Genomic DNA, 22358 nt, shown 5'->3' on the forward strand with positions numbered 1-22358 from the left:
CTGCTGTATTGCATGGGGCACTTTGGGCTCTGCGTGTGAGGAGAGCTTTAGGTACAAGATAGAAGAGCAGAGAGAGCTAGCTGGCAGACCTTGGGAGTGGGGGCGGTCTATTTTTTCTCAGGTCCTGTGTGTTACAGGTCCTTTAATGAAACGGGGAGGGAGGGAAATATTAAATGTCTGGCAGTCTCCCCAGGGAGAGGCTGGGAAGGAACCAGAGTAGCTGTGGGATGGGAGGAGGTTCTTTATTACACTGGGACTTGGGTAAGGCCCAGAGTAGGAAAGAGCATGTGAGCTGAACAGGCAAAGAAGTATCACTGGTGTAGGAGACTCCTCCCATGACAGGCCTGCCTGCAACGCTGCTGCCAGTCCTGCCATTTCTTTTCTGCAGCATGTGTTGGCAGGTCCCGCACACTTGTAGCAGCTTTTCGGTTCTTCCTGGCTGAAGCCTGGAGCAGAGCTGCAGCCCCATGGTGGGTAGAAGGGTGCACTCTCATCTCGGGGGACATCAGGGAACGGGAAAGCTGCAAGTGGGGCGGGTGCACGGGCTCTGGTGAGCTCTGCCAGTCGATGGTGCCCCCGTTGTTTTGGTAGGACTGTGCAGGTGGGTCCTGGGGCTGCCCAGCAGCGAGGCTCTAACTGGGGAATGCTGCCCAGGCTCTAAGGAGTTTCGTGGTTTGAAAGCAGCCCTCGTCAGGGGAGCTGTGCTGCGGCCGGCTCACTTAAAAGTAGGGTTGGTTTGAGTAGGAGCTGTTCAAATATGAACTGGAATGGAAGTAAGTGCAGAAATCCAAGCACAGAGATAGCTGCTGCAGGGTAGAGACAATAACTGGTTGGAGGGCAAGTTGCTAAATCAGTGCTGCTAGGGTTGTCCCTGTGTGCGGGTGCTGTCTGCGCAGCGAGGTTTGTGACAGGCCACCTCTGTGCCCTCGCGGAAGGGGTGTGCTGCTGCTCCTCCTGAGCTGTCTTTCCCCTCCGTGCCATGCAAATGAAGGCAGCTGCATTTCGGTTCCTGCACGTCACATTGCGCACGGCTGGCGGTAAGGAAGCAGTTGGGTGTCCTCCTCTTCACCCTGTTTCATAGGCTGTGCCCATGCACATCTAAGCACTGATGCTGTTTGCAGAGATACCGGCGTCACCAGAGCATCCTAACTGCATGGAGGACCTTGCACAACAGCACAGGAGGGAGTTGCTTCCAAGCACCTCCCAGGCAGGTAAGGGGTGTGAGGAGGGGGTTCTTGTTTTCCACGTTACTGCCTTCAGCAATGGTGGCAGACAGAGGGAATTCAACTACCCAGCTTTCATGTTGTTTCGGCTCATGGAGGATGGGGAGAGGGCGGCTGGCTGTGGATGCAGCGCGCTTCCTTTAAGTGCTGCAGCTTCCCACAACTCATAGAAGGATCATAAATGTCTGTGTAAATCAGCAGACTGGGCAGTAAAGAGATCGACCGCCCCTCTGTCTCCCTGGGCCTGCAAAGATTCCTCCAAACGGCTCTATTAACAACAGGACTAACTTTTATTAGAAAAGGCAAAATAAATACCATGAAGCCATGCCAGAGAGCTGCCCCCCACCTCAGCCTCTGAGCAGCCTCTGCCTACTGGGTCTTACAGTCGCCCTCCTCATTGTTAGCTGCCTTTATCTTCTTCAGCTCCTTCTGCAGCTGCTCTTCTGCAGCCAGGATCTCCTTCGGCTTCTGGTACTGTAGGACAGAGAGAGATGCCCTTAGCCCTCCTGTTCAGCCTCTGCTCTGAGCTGACCCAGTGGGGCCAGGTGCTCCTGGCACAGCTGGGGCCCTCCTGCCAAGGGAGGCCTTTCTGTTACTGGCCCCCTCAGAAGCCCCTTTAGAGAGGTGGTGCCATGGCGCTAGGGACATTTGCCAAGATCTAGAGTGTCTTTTACAGTGCAAGTAAAACTTTCCAGTTGGATATGGAGTCCTGGCCCCCACCAACCCCTCTGGAATATCCTGGCAAGCTGTGTCATGCAGATCCCTGGCGTGCTCACTGGTTGTATGCTCACACATGTTATATATAAATATAACACGCATTTTTTATAAGGCAAAGAAGTAAGAGTTGCAGTTCCTCCATCTTCCCCTCAGAGCCCCCTTGCCCAGCTGCAGTTTAGTGGTGGATGCAGGTGTGTTTTGGCAGGGGTTTGACCTTCACCAAACAGAAGCTCAGGACTCAAGGTGCTCCTCTTGGCCTATTTCCTCTGCACGTGCAGCCCCAGCTCTGCTGCGAGGTTTCCCTTGGAGGGGATGCTCTCTGGGTAGCTGACTTCCACTTTTAAGAAGAGGAGCACCTGCTGCTCTAAAGCATCTGTCTGCCTCTGTCTGCTCCTTGCAACAACAAGGAAGTGCCCATTCTGCTAGTCTCTCACTTCCACCATGTGCTTGGAAGTGTGTCCTCTCCAACACAAAGCAGCAGGTGACTTCTTTAAAATTTTTTTTGTTAAAGACTGTGAGACCTCTAAGTGCAGCAGGTCCTTGGACTCAACACAAGAGAAACTTGCTGTCATGAGAGTGGAGGCTTACTCAGGCCTGGGGGAGGGGATACATGGAAAACAGGGCATGACAGACACTCTTCCACCTGCAAGTCACCTTGAGCAGCAAGCAGGGCCCCTCCTGCGGCCTGGGCTGTCCTGGCTAGTGTCAGCATGCCCAGTGTAATCTGAAACTCCCACTGACTGTGTGACAGAGAAGGGGGCTCATCAGTGACCCTCAGCAGATCTCCCTGCTTTGCCTCATTTCCCCACGTGTAAGAATTTTAACTTCTCTGTGGACATAAAGAGAAGGGCAAAGTGCTGTTCTGCGTGGCTAAAACCTCACTGTGATTATCAGGGTGTTGTTGGCATGGGTGAAGCTCAGGGCAGCTGCATCCAAGGGGAGCTGGTATCGGTCCAGGTCAGGAATAGAGAACTTCTTGTAGTACCTACAAATGAGAGAGGAGACAAAAATGAGGAAGGTGGGGTTCCTATTCCCCTGCTAGCAGTGCTGAGCTATGGAGTGCTGTTCTACAAGGTGTAGATGCAGACAGTAGACCTCTCAAGGTTGGCAGGAGGGCCCTGTAACATGCTGTGTGCATGCTGGTGCATCCAGGCTGACAGGAGCACTAGAAACAAAGTCCTGAAGGGCTTTGATGTGTGAGAGCAGTCTTGGTCCCTCCAGCTTGCCCTTGAGTAGTGCCAGACATGGTTAGGGACAGACTACTCAGTCCTAACAAGAGGTGTGCCTTGTCTTTGTCCCTACTCATGGCCTCTCCTTCCCACTAAGTACCAGCAGCTCCCATTAGCTCTTGGCAAAACAGCTGTCAAAGCCCTGGTGCCCTGTTACTTAACTTTCCTGAGTGATGCACCATTTTGTGTTGCAATCCTTCCTAAACCCATCTTTCTGGCCTCTTGCTGTGCTTCCTAGATAACTTCCTGCTTTGGTGGCACAGGGGTGCTCAGGCATACCCCTGGGCACAGAGCTCCGGGTGTAGGTGCCCACCGTCACCTGAGCCTCTGCTCTGCAGTGTCTCCACGCAGCCCCAGGGTGGCTGTGGTTCTCCTCTGCACTCCCAGCTCCCCTAGTTCTTTCCCTGGTCTCTATCCCAGTCTCCTGATCACTTCTCACACCCAAGCAGAGGACAGAGAGGTTTTTGCCAGCTCCCTATCCAGCCTGTGTCTCTCCACCGACCAAACCTTGGGCTCTGCTCAGTAGGAAGAAAAGGGCATATGTCTCAGAACTGGAGGGGTTATAAGCTGTCTAGGCAGCTAAGAGATTTCCTAAGACGTTGGGACCAGAACCTTGTAGGTCTGTGTCTGTGTTTGCCTGAGACCTTTCTTGCTTGGCATGGCTTGCCCTGCATCTGCTGCTTCTCTCTGGGGCTGCACCAAATAGACTAGTTGGTGGTCCCGCGCCCATGTACAGGCATGGCTGAGGCATGGTTGGGTTCTTAATCTCTTCCAGCACTCTCGTGGGCAACCCTCTCCAAGGAATTGGCCTGTAGCTGGTACTGAGGTGCCCAGAGCAGGAATAGGCAGTGGCTGCTGTCATGCCATGAGAGGTTCTTCTCCATTCATCTGGCTGCGTGTGAGACTTGGCCTCTCTAGCTACCTCTGCCCAAATTGCAGTTTATTTTCCAAGTCACGGTGAAAACAGCTACAAAGGGCAAATGGCTCTCCTGGTGCAGTGGGAGGAATGTACGCAGCTTGTTACCGCAGGGCTCAAACCGTTCTGTGTTGTCACTGCTGTCGGTATTTGGAAAAGGTGGCAGACATGGATAATAAGGGAGATGTCAAAGGTTAAACAGCAGAGATTAGATGAACACAAAGACATGTTAAGGAAGTGTTAACTTCTTACCGATTAGACAAAAAAAAAAAAAAAAGCAGTACACAGAAAAAACCCACTGTTTCAAAGGGCCTTGGGAGTCATCAATGAAACAGCAGCATTCTGCTGCCCCAGGACTAAGGAGAAGGGGAGAAGAATGGCTTTGGCTGGCCTCAAACTAAAATCTGTGACAAGATCAAAGGAAACCAGATCTGCCTGGCCACCCCCTCCTCCTCCTAACATTACCGCTGCCTCTCGCTACAATAATTGAATCAGGTTTGGCGTTTGGGGAGGTGACTTTCTGGGTTTGTTTTTAGAGTTTAGTTTAATGGGTTTATTTTACAGCAAGAGTTTTTAAGCAAATCCCACTTGAGCAGCCCTTGCTGTGGCCAGAGGGAACGGGAGTAACTGGTGGAAGTGAAGAGCTCCTGTCTGGGCTGGGAGGTAGCTGATGGGCGGTCACCCCTGCTGAGGCAGCCAGATTCTCTGCCCTCGCCTCTCACCCCATGGCCAAGGGCAGTATTGCACTCTGAGCCTGGGTCCTGGCCTGAGATCCACAGTGCGTATGTGGTCACCTCTTATTATTTTCCTACTGGAAACCCACTTTTTGTCAGCCTGTAGGGAAAACTGCTACTGGTATGCTGAGAATTTAGAGCTGAGCTACTCAGTAGTGACTTGGCAACCCATTCCGTTGCTTGTGCCTCTGGCTGGCGGTCAGCACAGCTCTGTTGCTCAGAAGCAGCGTGGCTGACTTCCAAGGGCTGGAGAGGCTCCGAGGCTTCCTTTCCCTCCCGTAGTGATGTGCACGCTCTCTGTGGACTCCATGCGTTTGTAGCTATCTTGGAATTAGTTGCTGAGTGGTGCCTTGCCCTGGCCGAGACCCAGAAGAAATGATGTAAGATATCCTGGAGCCTGTACTAAGTGTTCTGGTGCTGGTGTCTGTCCCTGTTCCCTACTGACAGCAAAGTCGTTCTTGTCCCCAATGAGACGACTTTCACTTTAATTCCAAAAGTCCTTAACTTTCATGTGCAGGCCATGAGCTGCTGTCAGGTCCTTTAACTCTCTCTGACACTAGCCTACGAGTGTGTAGGTGCCAACGGCTTGTGGGGACTCTACCGTTTTCCTGAGAGTGGTATAAAAAACCTCGAAGTCAGGCAGGGCATGGGTGAAGCCTCAATGGTACGTTATAACCTTACAGCACCTACACAGGCAAGAAAGTTCCCACATACACACTATTAGTAGGACTGGGAGTAGATAAGCCTGTCTGTGATAGTATGTGGTTGGACTTAGGCTCACATACTCCCTTCCTGTCCTAGCTCCATGTGTATCCACGTGTGGCTGATGGGAATCTCATTCATCTTTGCTACACAGGGCTCCCTACTAAAGCGCCACTCTTCTGTGAATCCCTCTGCATGCATTTAGGCCAGCATTTTTCTGTATTAGAGCTGTAATTGCTGTTTTCATGGGGTAGACTCCGACTTCCTCCTGTCTAGCCTCCTCCTGAGAGTCCAGGTGTGCTCATGTGCAGAGCTCAAATCCCCTCGCCACGGCCTCTGGTGTAGTAAACCCCTGCCTGAAGATTTGCGGATTCTGCGATCTGAAAGGTGTTGAGCAGCCAGAGGAGCAGTTCTTTGCCAACAGCACCACCTACAGCCAGCTACAAAGAGCAGTTTAAAGAGGGCAGGGGGCAGATTGGGAAGCACTGGGCTTGATTTTACCCATGAATCTGATCTTTCTGTGTTCTGTAGCAATGTTGGCGAGGGGAGGCAAGCAGACAGCAGCCTGCCCAGCTTTCCATACTGGTGTATTATCCCAGTTTGTAAATAGCTTTCACTTATCTTCCAATATCCTCCCTTGTTCTCCTAATACTTGCTATTTCTTCCCAATACTACTGTTCATCCTGGCTTATCTCACAAAGCTGTAAATGCTTTGGGGCACAGTGTGTGTCTCACTCAGTGAGAGATGCCACATACTGACACAGTATAAGATGATGGTTTTTTCCTCCCATCTCAAATTTCTTTTGGCAGAATATTGCGGTGCTTCCTTTCCAGATTCAGTCTGCCTTTTTTTCTTGCTACCTCCAGATCATGTCACTGGCGTTGTGTCTACAGACAGGTTTACGCAGGGAGATCTGACTGCCTGGGTGCCCACGATTTTGCTGTACCTGTTGCATCCTGCACCTCCATGCATGCTGATACAATGACTAGATCAAAGTATCGTGTCAGAGGGAGAAGATGGGATGCTCTAGCTTCAAAAGGTCTGCAAGGCTCTTTATTTTTCTAAGGGAGCAACATTTCACAGGGGAAGAGAGCAAACACCATGCTACTGGAACTGTGAGGTAACTTTTCAAAGGCCAGCTCGAGCTTGAGGGTTCTACTGTAAACGTGTCTGCGGCAGTTGGGAGTGGAAATTGGACAGCAGGAGACACGCAGCTGCGAGGTGGGGCCCCTCAACCCTTGCACACCAGGGACAGAAGGCAAGAGAGGGCAACCCGCCTTGTGCAATCACTAGCCTGCCCTCTGTGCCAGCCCACCCCGAGGGACTGTCAGCACTGGCAGTGCTGTCCTTACTGACTTCTTGTTGGTGGTCCGGATGACACAGCAGCGCTGCTCCTTCTCCACAGAGACGCTGTAGACCTCCTTGGGGTAGGGCAGGTTACGGATCCGCCACTGGAAGTTGCTCAGGGTATCCTTCCTCATGAAGACAGGCTACAGCAAACAAGCACCTTTAGCAAGACCCCTCCAGCTGTCTCCTCCCCTCCCTGTCCCCTTCTTGTACTATCTTGAGAGGCTCCACGTGGGAGTAGCTCTTCTTTCTCACTGGACCATTAGGGAGCAACTCAAACTGGCTGAGCAGCACTTTCCTAGAGCTAGTACTGCTCTGCCTTTACCCAGGGCACTGCCTGCCCTGCTTGTAGGAGGCTGAAAGTGTTCAGCGAGGGAATCTTGCAGCACAGGGTTACAAGGAAACGGGGCCTCTTCTTCACAGGCCACTGAATACTGAGCTCTGCCTACCCTAGGGACCTGCTGGACTCAGTCCTGGCTCTGCCCCAGTTTGCTGTGCAGGGCTGTGCTGTGTTTCAGGTCTGTAGAAAAGATGGTGAGAGACTAAAACCCCTGCCTCCTAAGCTAGAGGGATGTGAAGATGAAACAGGCTGTGCTAGGTTAATGAGCAGCCTGCTATGCACTGCCTGTGTCGGTCTTCCATTGTCATCACCTCTGCTTTCCATCCACTGACTTGTCATGGCACTGGCCTTCCTTTCAGCCTACTCTTTTGGAAGCCAGAATAGTAGTTGGCCAACACAGCAGAAGTTTCTCTACTTAAAGGAAACTACAAATCTCTTGAAGACCCCAAAAGAACCCAAACTGTTCCATCTTTCTAGCCAGCCCTGCACCTCTGGGATGATTTATGGTAGAGTGGTGGGCAGGTTAAGGCTGTCTTTTGGGGCTGTGAGTGATCTGCTGTCTACCAACTACTGCTGTAAGCACAAAACTAGGTAGTTTTAGGTGCAGTCATGCCTGCAGACCCTTACATACATTGGAGCTGCTTTCCTTTATGAGCTCTGATTCCAGTGCTCCCAGCAGTGGCGAGGTTGGCTCTCCCACTTCAACCTGCCACTTCCCGGAGCCCCCAAGGGTGTTCTTCTCTCGCCATTTTCTACCTGTGGAAGGGAGAAGAAGGGTTTTCATTATTCTGGTCTATTAGAAGAACTCCAGCAAACGACTGCCAAAGCTGCCCAGCACACTGAGATGATATGAAGATATGTATCTTAATTCCAGTCATTTCCACTTTGGTGTGAGTGGATCTGTTAGCTGGCCTGTTTCTGAACTCAGAAATTCTGCACTGAATGCCTCTTTTTTACTACTTTGTGCTGAAGCCATGGTGGGGTTGCAACAGGTGCCATGCCGCCAGTGATGTGGTTTTGGACGAGAGCCATAACCAACACCTTGCTTATTTGTGGTTGCAGAAACCACCAAAAAGCATATTTTACCCCAGCACATACTACAGATTCAGTTCCTGGCTATGCAAGATGTCAATTCCATTTAGTCTGTCCAAGCCTGTTGTGACAGATGAGCTGTTGGGGAGAGATCCTGGGCTAAAGCAAGGTCTGCTATGCCACAGAAGTCAGAGCGCCCTGGGCCCAAGCCGAACCATACAAAATTCAGCTACAGGCATGCTTATCTCCCAGAATATTTAGGGGCGATTTGTTCCTCACCAGGAGCTCCCTCTCAACACCCCGGCCCTGCAAGTGCAGACCCACCATGCGCGCCCCAGTTGTGCCCTGACCCACGTCTGCCAGGGGCCAGCTGAGAACTTCACTTACTCACTAACTGACCACTCTTCACGTCGTATTCTTCGGCCATCTCCTTCCCATCCTCGAACAGGTAGTGGACCTTCCGCTTCCCTAGAGGCAAGGCAAGGGGTGAGGGGAAAGGGGAAGACACCTATACCTAGGTGCAGGGCTCTGTCCCGCTGCCCGGGGCCGCGTCCCCGCGCTGGTGGCCTTGTGTCCTTTGCTGGGGCCCTGCCCCGGGTGCAGGGCCGTCCCCGACACCGCTCCGTCCCCCCGCCCACTCGCTGCAGGGTGACCCCAAAACACGTCGCGGGGCGGTGTGGGGGGGAAGGAGGGGGCTATCCCGTCTCGCCGCCGCCGTTACCGTCCTGCACCAGCGCTGTCTTGCTGGCAGCCCGCAGCCTCTCCAGCCAGCTCGGCACCGCCATGGCGGCCGGGCCCCGTCGCCAGGGCAACGCGGACACTTCCGGCCGCCGCCCGGAAGCACTTCCCGGCCCGGAGGTGAGGGCGGCCGCGGGGCTCGTCCTCCCGCCTCGCTCCCCCGGCTGCGGGGAAGCCTCTGTGCTCTGTCCGGTTTGGGGGGCCCTTCCCCTCCTCGAGGCGGGGGTTGCGGGGCGCCCCGGCCGCTGCCCCGCTGGCGCGGAGGGTCTCGGCCCTCTCGGTGCTCCTCCTCAGGCCGGGGCGTAGGGGGGGCTCCCGTTCTCTCCCAGGCTGGTCTCCGGCCCAGCCCCGAGGGTTTGGGGGGAATTGTTTCCTGCCCCCGGGGTTTTGGGTGCCGCTGGGCTCGGGGCGAGCCGGGTTGGTGGCGCTGAAGCCTTCGTGGCCTGAGGATGCTGGCAAGGCAAGCTTGGTACCTGGCGTGCGTGTTTAGATTACTTAAAAATACTACCTAGAAAAACACTCTTCCAAGTCCCGAAGAGGGTTTAGGCTCTTAGGAGCTTGGGGGTTTTTTGGTGTGCTTTTTTTTCTTTGTATAATAGAAAGTGTTACTGTTTTCAGAGGGTTTGTTTTTTTGGTCAGAATGTCCTGAAATCAGAAACATTTCTGTGAAGCTGAGCTTTAGAAATGTAGCAGGGTTTCTTCTCCCCTGAAGCTGAACTCTTCCTTGTAGAAAGAAGCAAGGACTTGAGTCTAGCTCTAGGTTGGTCTTCCAGAGGATTGTGTTTAGCACTTGGATGAGAAGGTGACCACAGGGAGAAGACATGGCCAGGTTGGACCATTTTGCTCTTCCAAGCTTAATGCAATAGGTTTTTGCTGGCATGTGTGTGAGAAATCTCTAAGCAAAATAAAAAGTGTCGCACAAAGAGGAAACCTTCAAATTGGCATTGGCTTAACACTGCAGGTGGGTGGAAGGAGCTATTGGGATATACGGTGATTCAGGGTTTTGGTTGGGCTATGGAAAAACAAACTTCCTGGTAGCCTGGGCTAGTAGTTAAAGCTCCAAAGTTTGTCTTTGCAAGGTTAGTGATGGTAAAGCTACAGTTGTAACTGTAGTGGACCTGACTAGTTAATATTTACTAATTTGCTATTTCCAGCTGAAGCTGGGTTGGGGCTTTTCCTCCTGTGACTGTATGAAACGCTTGGTATTGATCAGCTGCTTTATCTCTTCTTGTTGGTGACTGGGTTTCAGCCCTGTCAGGAGAGGCATTCCCTCTCCCTCTTCATGGGAATGTGCTTAAGAAATGTCTGGGAAATAAAGTTGCTTCTGTTGGCTGGGCAGGAAGGAGCTCCAAAATTTTAAAGTAGTTGAAGACTTTCTATTGTAAGAACCCAGGGTTACTGGTTTCTGAGATATTCAGCCAGTGTCTTCTTAAGTCGCTTTTTGATGATTTCTAACTTTTAATTTTTCTGAGGTTGTGTACTGAAGTTCTTGTCTCCAGGTGCCTTCCTCAGGGCAAGCATTTTTGGAAGGCAACAACAAAAAAACCCAAACCAACAAAGTCAGTGAAACAAATGAGTGAATCTAAAGTTGTTGTGATTGTGTAACACTGTTCTAAACAACCTCCCTCTTTCTTACTGTTATTTAGCAGTTGCAGCTAAACTTCCCACCAGGCCTATGGAGCCACAAGGGATTGTCAAAGCCTTTCCCAAGAGGAAGAAGGTGAGGGATGACTCGCAGAAAAGCATCCCTCCGAAGATTTCAAAAGAGGAAGGAACAGAAATACCTGAGGGTAAGTCCTGCATGCCCGTGACGTGGAATGTAATACTTCTACCCCAGCTTGTTAACTGCAGGTTCCCATTCCCCCAAAGGCTGGAAAGTCTGGCCCCCAAGTGTGTTTTCTGTAGAGGCTGTGTCCAGGTTGCTTTGATGTGTCCAGATGGTGCCCCTAAAGACTGCCTGCCACTGCGGGTGCCATCAAGTCCTACGTGAGCTACGTAGCCCAGTTGGTTTGGGACACTGTTGCTCTTGCCACTGAGCTCCTGCCTCTCTTTTCCTCAGCAGAGTGGCTGAAACCAGTCACTGCCTACGTGTTGCAAGCTGGCATTGGCCAAGCCAGGGCGGAGATCTTCCACAAGCAGATTATCCACAATGGGGGTGTTGTACACAAGCAGCTCTCCTCGGAAGTGACACACATCATTGTGGCCGAAGACATGAACTGTGATCGGGCCTTGCGGCTCCTTAAATTAACCAAGCTACCATCAGGATTGCAGCTAGTGAAGGCATCCTGGCTAAGTGCTTGCATTAGAGACCAAAAGCTGCTGAGTACTGCTGGCTATGGTGTCTTTATGCCTCACAGGTATGCAAATGCTATGCTGTCATTCTTCCCTACAGTGCTTCTATCCTAAACTGAACAGCACTAAAATCTGGCCTCAGCTCAAAATCTCAAACTGCAACTCCTTGCAGCTCCTGTGGGCATGACTCAAAGTCACTTTTCCACATACAGACTGTAAAATTTAGTGACTTTGTGACCAGTTGTCATTCTGTGGGGTAGCAAAACGTGTAATAGGGCCCAGAAGTGCTAACAGGAGTCCTGTCACTTGCTACAGATGCTAAAGGCACCTCTTCCTAATCCATCAGTGATAACAAGATTTCTTTTAAAAATGCTGAGGATTAAATGCTGTTTCTTACTTGCAGATGAAAAGTAGAGAGAGAATTGACAGGCGTAAGAGGAAATAAGGAATGGAGCAGCAGGCAGCCACAGTTTAGGATCAAAATGTTTTGGCAAAGTTTTAGAGAAAGAGTCTAAGAGTGAGGTAGGTAGGAGTGGAAGTTGTAGGTCAGCGGGGTGGTTGAAAATTGGGGAACTGAGCCAAAACCAGAGTAATTAATCTGTGATCTGAGAGAGTACAATTCATATGGGTTGTTTGCTCCATCCCAAAACATGCAGAAGAATTTCTCAGTCAAACTTCTGGGGGCTGAGAAGTCTTCCTTCTCTTATACTAAGGCATCTGATCCATGGCAGGTACCTGGAGGAGGGAGAACTGCAGAAAGAGCAGCAGCAGCAGATTCTGGGCAGTGAAGAGATCCAGCCTCCAGCAGAGGAGGGAACAGTGAGACCAAATACTGAAGCACAGGTGGGGGATTCCTCGAAGCGAGGCCTGGGCACCCTTGGACAGCAGCAGCTGCCTGAGGTGAGGCTTCCCACACAGGCCCTTATCCTTGTGAACAGATCCTGCATGCTGGTTTTCCTGGCTAAGAGCATCCCTGCAGGGATACAATGCCAGATTTTCTCACAAAGGGAAGGTGTTTGGATGTTTCAGTGGGTTGGTGCTGGCAGGCTCAGGCTGTGGACGTGGTTACTGCTGCTCTTTGTCCCCTTTAGGTGATAAAAGTAGAAACAACGCCCCTTAAATTCTCGTCCCCATCAGAATATTTCCAGCTGAAGCAGTCCTGGTGCTCCGATCAGGCCGAGGCTCACTCTGGTGATCATGTTTCCCCTGCATCCTTTTGAGGAATATTCCCTGGCTGAGAGTATCCCCCTTTCAGGAAGGCTGTCTCTCGTATTTCATCCCGTGTTCTTCCCTGAGCCATAGTGACCCATTCTCCACTCCTTGGCAAGCACCCTGTTCAGACACATGTGCAATGGATCAGATTGCCACTTGAACGATTGTGGTGATGTGCTTAAAATATCTGCATTGGGTTATTAGTGCCTCTGCTGTGAGTCAGCTTCTCTGACCTGCTGTTAGCTTGCTTTCTTTTCTCTGTATTTTTGCTCAAGTTTGCTGAATTCTTTTGGGGCAGTTGCATCATTCAAATCTATCTGTAGCAAAGTTACCCCTGACCTCTTAGAGCAGCAGCTGCCTTGTAATGCTGGCATCTGTTTTCTAACAGAGTTCCAAATTTTGTTTCACAAAACCCTGTGGTTACTCCCTAACTGGCAGCCATTGAGGACTCTTTTGTTTTAGGCTTTCTCTTGAATGTGTGTAGAGGGAGATCTTTTCTCCCCAGACTTACTATCCAGTGTGCTGTAGGCAGAGTTGACTCCTCCTTAACTGCATCACCTTTGCAGTTACCCAATTTTTGCTGTTTCATGTAACTCTGATTTAGTGGTAATTGTAATTAACAAATCTCACACTTAACAGGTGAAAGGATCTTTTGTACTGTTACAGATCCTGTGGTATCTGCCCTGCTTCCTGCTCACCTTTACTCTGGGTGGTCAGACAGCTGCTAGAGTCTGAAGCCTTATTGCCTTTTTCTCTTTTAAATCCCCTCAAGCAATGATATTTCCTGTTAGTCTGTGCACAAAAGCAATATTTGTAAATGCTTCAGTAAAATCCCTTGTTCCAAGCTTTGGACTATGTGAGTTTGGGGAGGAGAAGAGAACACAGGAGATATACTTTAAAGACAGTACCAACCACTTTTAAGACCCAGCTACAACAGCAAAGCTGAAGCTGAAATCTCAGCTTAGAAGTAGCCTCTGTTTAAGCACAGAATCTTTTCTAGCTTGCGTGGATGTTTTTTCTCTAGGAGATGATGAGTGTGCGTGCCAGTGTTTCATACTGAACAGGGGCTGCTCTGGGAGTTCTGTGTTTGGATGTAAACTCCTTTGAGGAAACCCTGTTACCAGTCAGACTAGCAATGACTTTGTGACTGGCATCTGGATGCAGTAGTTTTCTGCAAGGCAGCCTTTGCAAGTGGTGCCAGTAACTCACTGGCTGAACCCTGGGGCTGTTACCCCAGGCTGCCTGTGTCCCTCTCAAGTGGTGTATTGCCTCAGCTACTGGGCTTCAGCTGCTATCCTGGCTCCTGTGCTGTGCTCTAGACAAACCATGCCTGTCCCAGTCTCACCCAGCTCTAGCAAATCAGCTGCTCTAGGATCCTGGAGTATCTTAGAAGCTAATGGGACTAGTTGGTTTTACACATATGGTTGTAAAGAGTCCATCAGCTTTGTTGGCAAAGAGTAGAGCGCCAGGGGTTTATGTGCTGTTTCACCTGTGTGACACTGCTGGCCAAGAGGGTGGGAATTGCATGCCCCAGCTGCAGAGTTCTTTGCATTGTGGTTGGGCAACGTGGTCCTTAAACGCTTTTTAGGGACTTACTAACTGCTCTGAACGCTCTGAGGCTTTTCTGCCCTTAGAGGGATCAGTGTCTTAAGGGAGCTGCGTTTCAAGGCGAATAAAACTGCTTTAGTCTATCAAATCCTCAGTCTGACCCAGTTTTCAGAGTTATAAAACAAGATTACAAAAGGGAAACATCCTGCCTCTTCTGCCTAAGTACTTCAGCTTCATGCAGGAATTGTGTGTCCAGACCTCCTTAGCCAGCAGAACCAGAGGTTGTAAGATATGGTTTTGACTTAGGCTGACACTCTGGAGAAACTCGTAACAGGACTTGTGTCCTGCATGTAACTGCTGGACTGATCCCAAACAGCCCTGTGCCATTCAGGGTTACTTCCAAAGCAGAGAAGCTCTTGGATCTTTGCGGACTCCTGTGTTTATACATCAGGAGAGAGGGGGACCCCAGTGAGCAAAGCAATCTACAAAGCCTCTGTGCAACTTCCCACTTCTATCCCCTTTTGTTCGTTACCTGAAGCCAAGGCTCATTGTTTCTTAAGTCTACACAGAGGCATCCTAATGCTGAGGGTATCAGCAAATGTATACATTGGTTCTTTCTTCTGTCACTGAGGAATGTGGAGTCCTTTGTGTCATTCCTTCCTCCCCCTTTTCTCTTGCAGATAGCCATGGGGAAAATGGGGGGTTGTAATTTACTACCCTGTTAAGATTTTGTTCAGTGCCTATCTCCTGTCATCTGTATCATGGGGTGGAAGGTGCAGAGTCTGAATGTGAGAGCTCTGGCTATGCAGTCACCAGACCAGGGAAAGGTTTCCCAGTGGGAGGAGGGAGTCAGGATCTCCCCCAGCCAGGGATTTCAGCATTGTCATACCATGCTGCTGGCAGCAGTTGCTCAGTGTCTTACCTCAGTTAGGTCTTGGGGACTTGGTGTGTGCTAGGATGGATACAGGTGGACAGCAGTCTCTAGTCTCCTGTGCTTTGTGAGATGTGCACGTAGCTTCAAGGGGTGCGTGTGTAGCTTGAGATGTGAAGAGCTATGGTGTGCATATAACTAACTGCTTCTAGAGATGGCAGTTTGAGCACTGCATGCCCTGGAGTTTGGTTAGTGCTCTGAATTCCTACTCTCAGGAGCAGCCTGTGCCAAGGGGACATATGTGAGGCATGCACTTATTCTCACATGGCTGCTTTTCTACCTCTCCCTAAAGAAAGACTCTGAGAAATACTGTGATGATGAAGACAGCGAAGGAGAAGATGCTAGTGTCACCCAGGGAGATCTGGAAGCATTGATTTCAGGCCGCTACCCTGTGAAATCATCAGAGGAGACCAGTGACAGCTCTTCCACAGTGGCCCAGCCTGCCAGCAAGTGGGTTTGTGCCCAGTCCTCCAACAGCAAGAAGGAGAATCACAACCAGTGCATCACAGAGAAGCTGGAAGTGCTCGCAAAGGCCTATTCTGTCCAGGGGGACAAGTGGAGAGCTCTGGGTTACTCCAAAGCCATCAATGCACTCAAGAGCTACCACAAACCAGTCACCTCCTACCAGGTAAAACACATGCCCAGGGTGGTAGAGCAGGGAGATAGATGCAGCATCCTAGCTCTGTTATGAGCCAGATCCCGTCTTCTTTCTGTACATGCTTATCTTCAGGCCTTGGGAATTCCTTCCTGTGTGGTGACTTCCCTGATGGAAGTTGTGTAGCAAGTGCCAGTTGGGATTCACTGACCACCTGCAGTGTTTTCAGAACAGCAGAAAAGTGGAGTCCGAGCCTTTGAAGGCCAGGTCTGAGCACTCATGAGATAAATGCCTTCCCCAGGCACCATGCAGGGACATTTTCACCTTCCTCTTAAGCATCAGCACTGGCCACCATCCCGGATAATATATAAAACTAACTGGATAGATAAAATTAACTTGACTGTGACAGTCCAGCCATTCAGTGTGTTAGTGTTTCAGTCCTGTTCTGCATGCTTGGCCTTTTCCACTTGGCGCTGAATCGATGTAGCCTATGTAAGCCTGGGCTAGAGAGGAGACCATCAGGCAGAACTAGTCCTGCCACTTACTGATCAAATGACTGACCAGGCTCTGAGTGAGTAGCAGCTCCCCAGCTTGTCCGTGATCTTCACTTTTCCAGTAGTGGCTCTGGTTTCTTGCTAGGAAGCCTGTAAAATCCCTGGGATTGGGAAGCGGATGGCAGAGAAGATTCTGGAGATCTTGGAGAGTGGGCACCTGCGCAAGCTGGATCATATCAGTGAGAGTGTGCCTGTGCTGGAGTTGTTTTCCAACATCTGGGGAGCAGGGGTCAAGACAGCTCAGATGTGGTACCGGCAGGTGAGTTTAGTGCCTTACACAAGAGGTTCTCAGACTACAGTTTGAAGACTGCTGCTGAGTGTAGGAGAATTAATTTCACAAATAGCTTCCAGTTGCCAATATCCACGGATGGGATTTGAATCTGGTTTTATAGGAGGAGCTACAAGACTGGGTCCCGTTGTGGGTGTGTTTGGGAAGAATGGAGTGCACCTGGCTGAGACTTGCATTTGGGTGGGGGCAGAGGGCAAAGATGGGGAGTGGGGGACATGCTGCCTCTTCTGTTGGCATTGTTGCTTGGAGCTCATCTCAGACTGCTCATAGCAACAACACTGCTAAGAGCCAGGCTTGAACCAGGACATCCTGGACATGAAAGCTCCTGATGCAGTTGCTGGCCTGTTGGCCCGGCTGGCTCCGATAGCTGTCAGAGCAGCCGTCCACCTTGTCTGGAAGTTGTAAAAATGAGATTGAAGTAACTGTGCCAACTGGAGCAACCCAGCCCACTGGGTGGGTTCCTTCTTTAAAAACAGTTTGTCTCCTGAGCACAGAGTGAATGAAGCCTGTTTTCCTATAGTGTTTGGTTTGTGACTGTATTCTTTGCTGTCTTAAAAATATGGTTGTGTTCATGCTGTAGGCTTTACCTCACTGGGATATTCTAGGTGTTCCTTTACTTGCATTACTTGTTTTCCTTCAGTTGTAGGAACACAGTGCCTTAAGAACAGTAGCCTTCTGTCAGGTTTAGTTAAGATTCACAGTCATTGTGGGGTGGAGATTAGAGGTGTGTGTGGGTAGTGGGATTGCCTAAATCCCTTCTTTTAGGAACCAGGCCTTAAGTGAGCTCTATATGTGATCTCAGAAGCTGTGACTGGCCTGGACTTGAGACAGGTTAAATACAATCTCCCCAAATCTTGGTATTTGAAGAGGAAAGTCTCAGTAGATGTTTGCATATCATCACATGGTCTGCACTAGGGTTTCCGGACATTGGATGATATCCGCACCAAGGCGACTCTCACCAGCCAGCAAGCTGTGGGGCTGAAGCACTACACGGATTTCCTGGAGCGCATGCCTCGGGAGGAAGCCGCGGAAATAGAACAGACCGTGAGTAGCTCAGCCTCAGGCCCTCAGAGTGGAGTACCTGCTGGGACCTGACGGGAGGGTGCATGCTCTGGAAATGTCCCTCGCTGTTATAGCTGAGCTCTTCAGCCTCTCCTCTGAGCAGGGTCAGTGCTCGGGGAACCCTTTTTGGGCATGGGCACACAAGGCACCCACTTTGCCCCGTAGGGAGTTTCAGTTTGAGTGACTGGCGAGGAGGAGGAGGATACTTCACAGGTATCAGTTCTACGCACTGCTTTGAAAAAGGCTGCGTGTGGCATGGTGGGACGAGTAGGTTCCTGCCTCTCATCTTCCCTGAGATGTCTGCTTTCAGCCGAGGCCCCTGAGCTGTCTCCCTGGTGCTGCTTCTCCAAAGGAAGCTGTGAGCACCCTGTGGGCTGGTTGTCGGGGGGAGGACAGAGCATGGATATCCTTGCTGAAAGTAAAGGGGGTCCAGGCTGCACATGGGTGCTGCTTGCTCTGGTACGCCATGGCACTCCAGGATTATGGGGTGCTAAGGCAGTGTACCCTAATGTGAGCAGAGAGCTTGGGGGACACACTGTCATTGCTACCCCTGTGCTCTCTGATCACCATGGAAGCAGCAGCCAGCGTGACCCTGTCACTCGGCCACAGGGCCTGGCCACGAAGAATACACTCCTGCCAGGCTCCTGCTGGGGTGTCAGTCCCGTGTGCCGGATTAGCCATTTCGGTGGTGAGTGGTCCCTTTCCCAGGCAGGCTGGGTTGAGGAGCTGGCTCTTGGGGGTGGGTCTATTGTTATCTTGATGGGATTACTGTGCTCCCCTCCATACACACGCACACACCTCTGATCCAGGCCCAGGAGAGAGAATGAGGGATTAGTCACTGTCTGTGCTGCCTGTCACAGTGAGATCTGAGGAGCTTTTAGGCTCTCGGGTGGGGCTGGGAGTTTTCTAGAAATCTTCATTTAAAGCCAGAAGGGGGGCAAGGACACCAGAGGAGGGCTTGCTCCGCATGAGAAAGGCTTGTGGCTTCTTGGAGCACCTCTGGGGCAAAGGTTAATGGGTTTATCTCTTGCTAATGAAGGATGATCCCCAAGAGTGACAAGGGGCTGTGGGCATGGACACTGCCTTCCTGAACCCCAGCCTCTGTGATGGCCTCGTCACTGGGAATTGCTGAGCCCCTAATTATTTGCTGCCAGCAGGGTGATTGGCACAATCAGACCCAGAATACTCCTGTCCAAGGACTTGGGAGCCTTTCTTAAGCATTTAATGAATGAAGCCATCAGAATTAGCACTGTCTGCACAAAACAGGAGCTGGGGTCCAGCCTGGAGGTGGCTGCTTTAGGGGATGTTCTGATTGTATGTGTCTGATTGCTGGCAGCAGCATGTTGGCATCCATTCGGTCTAAATGCTGGGGCATTTGTGGTTTTCCCGGGTCAGGAAGCCTGGCTCTTCTGCAAAGGCAGAGCTGGCAGGAGTGGACTCCAAGGGACACTTGCAGATTTTCTGCTGTCTTGGGTCTTGTTGGAGAGACTCCCCATGGGCCCATCTCTGCTTCTGAAACAGGACCTGTGACCATCTCGTGTTGAACTGATTCTCTTTGTGGGCAGGGCTGGCGAGCTTTGCCCTCCTGGCCTACGGGAGAGCTGAAAATCCTCTTCTCTCCTGCTGTCTTAGAAACCAAAGGCTGTGACAGGTTATGCCATACTTTGACTCCTGAGCATTGCTGCAGCTTCCTGCTTGTCCCAACCCAGCCCAGTGCCCCCCAAGAGCTGATGACTGATGGTAGTGCCGTGATAGATCACTATTGTGTGGCAGTGTGCTGCGCACCTGCAAGGCTGGGTGGAGGCCGCCCTGACTGACATGGCTACTGACAGCAGGCCAGCCTCCTTGGTGGGGCAGATTGCCATGCCTGCCAAGTGTCTGCTCTATATGGAGACCCTGGAGATGCAGGACAGGCCACAGGGCAGGCACAGGATCCTTTGCTGCCTTGATGGAAGGGGCATGAAGAGACTGGTCTCTGACTCCTCATCCCTCTTTCTCTTCTTGGAGGTCAGACAAGCTGCCCTGGCCCTGAAGCCTGGCCTTGTGTGTGTGGCATGTGGCTCCTACCGTCGGGGGAAACCCACCTGTGGAGACGTGGATGTACTGGTCACTCACCCAGACGGGCAGTCTCACCGCGGGGTGTTCAGCAAGCTGCTTGACAGCCTCCACAGGAGTGGTAAGAGGGCTGGGGGCTGGCACATGGTGCTCAAAGCTGTTCTTAGGATGGCCAAGCTGAGGGGTCAGTGAGGTGAATGACATTCGTTGAAGGGCAGGTGATCACTTTTCCCAAGGACAGGACATCTTGTAAGCCCTTAAGAGTACTGCCCTCGATCCCGGCCCTGCTCCAGTGGCAGCTCCGCAGCTAGTGCTAAGGAGTATTGATGCAGCTCAGCATGGCTTCTGCTGTCTGCATGAGCCTGGGTTGTCTTTGGGGTCCCACAGCACATTATGAGACACTTCAGCTGCTGTCTGGACAGTGGGGAGTTTGGGGTGGGGGTGTCAGTCTCTACCATTCAGCTCCTCTCTGCCTCGTCTCTTTCCCCAGGTTTCCTTACAGATGACCTGGTGAGTCAGGAGGACAACGGTGATCAGAAGAAGTACCTGGGGGTGTGCCGCCTCCCCGGGCCAGCCCAGCGTCATCGCCGGCTTGACATCATCGTGGTGCCTTACAGTGAGTTTGCCTGCGCCCTGCTCTACTTCACCGGCTCAGCTCACTTCAACCGTTCCATGCGGGCCCTGGCCAAGACCAAGGGCATGAGCCTATCGGAGCATGCCCTCAGCTCGGCTGTGGTGCGAGGCCCTGGAGGCGTCAAGGTGGCATCTGGTCATACTCTGCCCACTCCCACTGAGAGAGATGTCTTCATTCAGCTGGGGCTGCCTTACCGGGAGCCCTCGGAACGGGACTGGTGATGCCTGGTTGTCACCCAGCACCCTGGGCCCACTGCTGTGCTGCTGTTTTGAAGGGTGCTGGTTTCCCCTGTGCTGCTCTGTGGTGACTGCAGACTGAGAAACATCCCAGAAAACTGGGGCTCCTTGCAAGTACAAGGCCCTGCTGCTGGTAGAACTGTGTGGCTTTACTCAGCAGAGGCTGTGGGCTGAAACCACGCTGGAAGCACTGTCTGATGGCACAGGCAGCCTCTGGCTACCAAAAGGGCTCGCTGCCCATCAGCTACCCCAGCCCTGCTCTCCCCGGGGAAGCTTCAGAAGGCTGGGCTGTGGAGCTTTGAGATCCAGCCCCTCCCAGTGCTTGGAAACAGGGGAAGTGGGATGCATCTTCCTCTGTGTCTGAGCACAGACACCCCAAAATCTCTGTCCTGAGCTATGCATGAAGGCAACAGGAGTCTGGCTTGGCCCTGGAACAGGCCTTCCCCCTTTTCACTACTGCTGGCAGCTGCTACTGTGGGAATCATGAAGGATCCCGCTGTGCTGCTGCTGTGTCCTTCCTCCATCTGAGCTGACTTGTGTCCTCTGGTGGGTCTCACTGCACAGGGCCGAGCTGCTGCGACAGCCGCCAGCTTCCCCTGGTGCCAGGGAAGCCTTGGAGGAGGCGCAGGGACCTGATGTGCTGTGCCAGCTTGCTCTCAGCCTGTTGTGTGCCAAGGATCCTCTGGTGCAGAGAGCTGTGATGGCCCTGGCCTGGCCCCAAGGGCTCCTTTCCTCAGTGCAGGAGAGGAGTGGACCTCATGGCTCGGGGAGCTGTGCTCATGAAGGGTTTGAATGTAACGGCACTGAATGTAACCCAGCAGGGCTGTGTGCTTATGCATAGGAGGCACGGAGGCAGAGAGAAACATGAGGAGATAGTTCTAATCTGGGAGAAGCAAAGCTTTCCCATTTTGTCCTTGTGGAAGCCAATGGAGTCACCTGGTCCTTGATCAGAGAAAGTGTTTGTGTATGTGTGTACATGTGGCTGGCCCTGCCAGTTCCATGGGAGTGAATTTTATTTCTCAGGAAACCTCAACTATTTTATATTCTAGAGATGAATTTCCCAGAGACTATCAGTGCTCTGTCTCTGTTATGGGTATTGCAGTGGTTCCTCCTGGCAGAGGTGCCGCTCTGCGGCATCTGCTGCCAGCAATGCCATGGTGGGGGTTTCTGTGCCAGGACCCCAGGGCTGCCTCTGGCTGCTCTCTGAGCCTGGCCTGGCCTCCTGCTCCCTTCTCTTGTGGGGGACCCGGCCACCCCCTCTCTGCACTCTGCCGTGTCTTTGTCACACGTGACAAGCTGTGTGTTTGCTGCTAGGGCAGGCATTAAACCTGGTGGGTTTGCACAGTTTCTTGCTGCGCTGTCAGCTGTGGCTGCTGGGCACCAGCAGTGGGGCTGGGGAGGCCTTGACCCCAGCAGTGTCATTTGTCAGCCCAGCCTTTCTACTGAACGCTCGATGGAAATGAATGTCTTCTGCCATGTCTTGGTGCTTTGAAATTTGAAGTATAATAAATCCTCCTCTTCTTTTTTTTTTTTTTTCTTGGCATCTCTGTCTTTTTGCTCTCTGGCCTGCAACTGTTGGGACTCTTCCCTCTGGCTGACCAGGAGCCCCTCCTGTGCTGGCTCATTTCCCTGTTTCCAGTACAAGCAGGGAGAAGGCAGTGGAGACCTTCACGCTGTTGGATCGCCACTTCTGGCTCTCGGGGCAGGGAGTTGCTGACCACCATCCTCCCATGGCAGAGTGGGACCTGGCTCTGTCCAGCTGGCCACGTGGCTGAGCTGGGGCTGGCCATGCCCAGAGAAAGGAGCAATTCTGAGCTCTGAGCCTTGGGCTGAGCTCTCACTTCAGGTGTGGAGTCAGGAAGGGATTGCTGTCAGCTTTTCCGTATTTATCATGCAGGAGGGTGTATGGGAGCTGGCTGCTGCTCTGTCTCCTGTTCTGTGCCTGGAACACAGCTCAGTCTCCTGAGCATG

The 22358-nt window shown here is 51.8% G+C and overlaps 2 protein-coding genes across 5 annotated transcripts; one reads left to right on the forward strand and one right to left on the reverse strand.

Annotated features, from left to right (window-relative positions):
* Positions 1–743: 743 nt before the first annotated feature.
* POLL (DNA polymerase lambda) lies at positions 744–21913 on the forward strand. Of its 4 annotated transcripts, none has more exons than XM_074875140.1 (9): positions 744–1211; positions 10626–10769; positions 11039–11336; positions 12003–12171; positions 15255–15590; positions 16197–16370; positions 17316–17444; positions 19470–19638; positions 20008–21913. In XM_074875140.1, exons 1-9 carry the CDS (start codon positions 1109–1111, stop codon positions 20370–20372), a joined length of 1887 nt encoding a protein of 628 aa, XP_074731241.1. In that variant the 5' UTR covers positions 744–1108; the 3' UTR covers positions 20373–21913. The 4 variants fall into 4 exon arrangements, with proteins under 4 accessions (XP_074731241.1, XP_074731242.1, XP_074731244.1 ...); XM_074875141.1 differs by having other exon boundaries at positions 11042–11336; XM_074875143.1 differs by lacking the exon at positions 744–1211 and adding an exon at positions 9244–9448.
* Positions 1495–9038, reverse strand: DPCD (deleted in primary ciliary dyskinesia homolog (mouse)). The gene is made up of 6 exons (XM_074875145.1): positions 8963–9038; positions 8629–8709; positions 7841–7965; positions 6879–7012; positions 2823–2925; positions 1495–1697 (listed from the first exon to the last, which is right to left on the reverse strand). The coding sequence occupies exons 1-6, from the start codon at positions 9024–9026 to the stop codon at positions 1593–1595; spliced, it is 612 nt and encodes a 203-aa protein (XP_074731246.1). The 5' UTR covers positions 9027–9038; the 3' UTR covers positions 1495–1592.
* Positions 21914–22358: the final 445 nt, after the last annotated feature.

Source organism: Strix uralensis, chromosome 7, assembly GCF_047716275.1.
Source record: "Strix uralensis isolate ZFMK-TIS-50842 chromosome 7, bStrUra1, whole genome shotgun sequence".
In the NCBI taxonomy this organism is placed as follows: Eukaryota; Metazoa; Chordata; class Aves; order Strigiformes; family Strigidae; genus Strix; species Strix uralensis.